The following is a 4,108-nucleotide window of genomic DNA, read 5'->3' on the forward strand; positions in this document are numbered from 1 at the left end:
TAGTGTCCTTAGTGCAGTATATCACCATGTGGTGTCTGTAGTGAAGTATATCACCATATGGTATCTGTAGTGAAGTATATCACCATGTAGTGTATGTAGTGAAGTATATCACCATGTAGTGTCTGTAGTGAAGTATATCACCATGTAGTGTCTGTAGTGAAGCATATCACCATGTAGTGTCTGTAGTGAAGTATATCACCATGGAGTGAGTGTCTGTTGTGCAGTATATCACCATGTAGTGTCTGTAGTGAAGTATATCACCATGTAGTGTCTGTAGTGAAGTGTATCACCATGTAGTGTCTGTAGTGCAGTATATCACCATGGAGTATCTTCAGTGAAGTATCACCATGTATTGTCTGTAGTGCAGTATATCACCATGTAGTGTCTGTAGTGAAGTATATCACCATGTAGTGTCTGTAGTGAAGTATATCACCATGTAGAGTCTGTAGTGAAGTATATCACCATGTAGTGTCTGTAGTGCAGTATATCACCATGTAGTGTCTGTAGTGAAGTATATCACCATGTAGTGTCTGTAGTGAAGTATATCACCATGTAGAGTCTGTAGTGAAGTATATCACCATGTAGTGTCTGTAGTGCAGTATATCACCATGGAGGTCTGTAGTGAAGTATATCACCATGGAGTGTCTGTAGTGAAGTATATCACCATGTAGTGTCTGTAGTGCAGTATATCACCGTGTAGTGCTTTTAGTGCAGTATATCACCATGTAGTGTCTGTAGTGAAGTATATCACCATGTATTGTCTGTTGTAGTGCAGTATATCACCGTGTAGTGTCTGTAGTGAAGTATATCACCATGTAGTGTCTGTAGTGAAGTATATCACCATGTATTGTCTGTAGTGCAGTATATCACCATGTAGTGTCTGTAGTGCAGTATGTCGCTGTCGCCTCAATGCCACAGAGTGTTATTCAGCCACATGTGACATGATTAGACTATGGCTAAGTCAACATGGTGAACTGTGGTTGCTGTGCAGGGTCGGGTTACGTGCACGGCGCATGCAGCTGGCGCGGATGCAGGTCGGATGATGATTAGTACATTTACATCATAGACACCGCTTCGGCACTGTGTACGTGCAGCGACTAGAATCTCTGCAGGTTCTGGGACTCTCTGGTTAAATGTAGTTGCTTGTTTCTATCAAAATTATACATTTTCAGAGACTAATCATTTGTCTACGAGTCACATTACACCAGCAGTTAGATGTTCAATGTTACATTATCCACACTCATTCAGCCAGAACGACGCAGTCTAGCGTTTAATATCGAATTGAGGATTTGCCTTTCATAAGTAGCATTTAAATGTAGCGAACTCGTATGGTGGCCTGTCGGGTCAATCTGCCTGTTTTAGGAGATACCGAAACTTGTACGGTAGCCTCGTGGTGAAAGCGTTAGCTCGTCAGGCCGAGGGTCCAGGTTTGATTCCCAAAATAGGTACTATGTGTGAAGCCCATTATTGTGTCCCCAGCAGTGGTATTGCTGGAATATTGCTAAAACGTCGTAAAACCATATTCACTCACTCACTCATTATACCAAGTGCTGTAACCGGGGGCAGCTTGGACATACGACAGTATGTGAGTGAGTGAGTGAGTGAGTGAGTTGGGTTTAACGCTACGTTTAAAAGTATTCCAGTTAACAGTTATATCGCGGCGGGTCAGCTTAATGTGGGAGGAAAGCCCGAAGTGATGCAGGTCTCAGACGTTTACCACTTCGTTGAAACCCACGAGCAAAGGTATGGTGCTGACAAACCTAGAAACATAATCGGGGCGAACCGGGATTCGAACCCACAATCATAGGTTTCTGGCGTGCCCAAGGGACGCAACTCTGCACAGCGAATCGCGGCGCCTGAGACGACTGGGCCAGACAGTATGTGGAATGTACCCAGTGTTCACCCTAGGCCGAAGAAGTTCTAAGTTCTTGTAAAAGTATGATCGCAGTGCTGAGATCAGTTCCCGAAACGATGCCTCAGTTACAACAGCGTACCAGCGAACATACGCTTACACCATAGGAATATGGTTTTACGCCGTTTTAGCAATATTCCAGCAATATCACGACGGGGGACACCAGAAATGGGCTTCGTACATTGTATTCATGTCGGGAATCGAACCCGGGTCTTCGGCGTGACGAGTGAACGCTTTAACCACTAGGCTACCGGACCGCCCCTCAGACACACGGACGTTATTCTGCTGTCAGTATCTGTGTATATTGGACAGCGCATTTATGACAGCGAAGTGTTGTTGAAGTGAGTTATGAGGTCTCAATAAGACACGCTAAGAACACGCTACCAGGTAGACGCGCATACATTCAAAGGCGAAACATGGCTTGAATGTGTTAATGTTTGTACATGACATTTATGCAGTTGACCTATGTGGGGGAGTGGTTGTCGTAATTTAGAGACTTGCTGACTCAGAGCGGCACACTGCCTTATGGAATCTACACTGGCCCAATCAATACCCAGCTAACCACAGCTGGCGGTATTCAGCCATGACTACCCAATAAACTTTCCTACAAAGACTTTCATTAAAGGTACAACGTTATGCCTAGGAATGTATTGACCAGGAATTGTACTTGAAGTTGCTTTCTTTGATTTTTCACTCGATAAAGACAAGAACAACAAAGGGCTGTACTGATTTACCCGATATATCATAGTTTGTTTCACCTCGCTTTTGTACCGAACCGTTCTAGGGGAAGTGAGGGTGGGGCTTTGGTGGCGGTGGGGCGGCTGAAGTGGGTGAGGCGAGTAGGGAACCAGTCTAGTGGGAGGCGAGTAGGGAACCAGTCTAGCGGGAGGCGAGTAGGGAACCAGTCTAGTGGGAGGTGAGTAGGGGACCAGTCTAGTGGGAGGCGAGTAGGTAACCAGTCTAGTGGGAGGCGAGTAGGGAACCAGTCTAGCGGGAGGCGAGTAGGGAACCAGTCTAGTGGGAGGCGAGTAGGTAACCAGTCTAGTGGGAGGTGAGTGGGGCACCAGTTCTCATGGGAGGAGATTTGGGAACCAGTCTAGTGGGAGAGGCGAGTGGGAAACCAGTCTAGTTGGAGGCGAGTGGGGAGCCAGTCTAGTTGGAAGCGAGTGGGGAGCCAGTCTAGTTGGAGGCGAATGGACAGCCAGTCCAGTTGGAGGCGAATGGGCAGCCAGTCTAGTGGGAGGTGAGTGGGGAGCCAGTCCAGTGGGAGGCGAATGGGCAGCCAGTCCAGTTGGAGGTGAGTGGGGAGCCAGTCTAGTGGGAGGCGAATGGGGAGCCAGTCTAGTGGGAGGCGAGTGGGAAACCAGTCTAGCGGGAGGCGAGTGGGAAACCAGTCTAGTGGGAGGCGAATGGGCAGCCAGTCTAGCGGGAGGCGAGTGGGAAACCAGTCTAGTGGGAGGCGAATGGGCAGCCAGTCTAGTGGGAGGTGAGTGGGGAGCCAGTCTAGTGGGAGGCAAATGGGCAGCCAGTCTAGCGGGAGGCGAGTGGGAAACCAGTCTAGTGGGAGGCGAATGGGCAGCCAGTCTAGTGGGAGGTGAGTGGGGAGCCAGTCTAGTGGGAGGCAAATGGGCAGCCGGTCTAGCGGGAGGCGAGTGGGAAACCAGTCTAGTGGGAGGCGAATGGGCAGCCAGTCTAGCGGGAGGTGAGTGGGGAGCCAGTCCAGTGGGAGGCGAATGGGCAGCCAGTCTAGTGGGAGGCGAGTGGGGAGCCAGTCTAGTGGGAGGCGAATGGGCAGCCAGTCTAGTGGGAGGTGAGTGGGGAGCCAGTCCAGTGGGAGGCGAATGTGCAGCCAGTCTAGTGGGAGGTGAGTGGGCAGCCAGTCCAGTGGGAGGCGAATGGGAGCCAGTCCAGTGGAAGGCGAATGGGCAGCCAGTCTAGTTACCCGGCACCACCCGCTCTTTTCAGGTAGTAACAGACTGCATTGCGCAGGGACCACTTTCATCCAATGTCAGCCCCATTCCGCTGGGTCACTGTAAGTAGTCGCCTGGACGAGATGAAATACACACAATAGATTTTGATTACAAGCTCGATCAACTGTAATGCCCAACATCACAAATCAAGCAGGAACTGAAAAGGAATATTGAATAATTAACAACAAAATATTACTTTTACACAGTTATCGACCACAACGTGAAA

General features: G+C 49.0%; 1 protein-coding gene across 1 annotated transcript; it reads left to right on the top strand.

Annotated features, from left to right (window-relative positions):
• The first annotated feature begins 608 nt into the window (after window positions 1–608).
• Window positions 609–3,850, top strand: LOC139465548 (PE-PGRS family protein PE_PGRS3-like). Its single transcript, XM_071247266.1, has 2 exons — window positions 609–614; window positions 3,008–3,850. Exons 1-2 carry the CDS (start codon window positions 609–611, stop codon window positions 3,848–3,850), a joined length of 849 nt encoding a protein of 282 aa, XP_071103367.1.
• Window positions 3,851–4,108: the final 258 nt, after the last annotated feature.

This window comes from Haliotis cracherodii, unplaced genomic scaffold (genome assembly GCF_022045235.1).
Source record: "Haliotis cracherodii isolate W230 unplaced genomic scaffold, xgHalCrac1.p SCAF_18, whole genome shotgun sequence".
Taxonomy (NCBI): Eukaryota; Metazoa; Mollusca; class Gastropoda; order Lepetellida; family Haliotidae; genus Haliotis; species Haliotis cracherodii.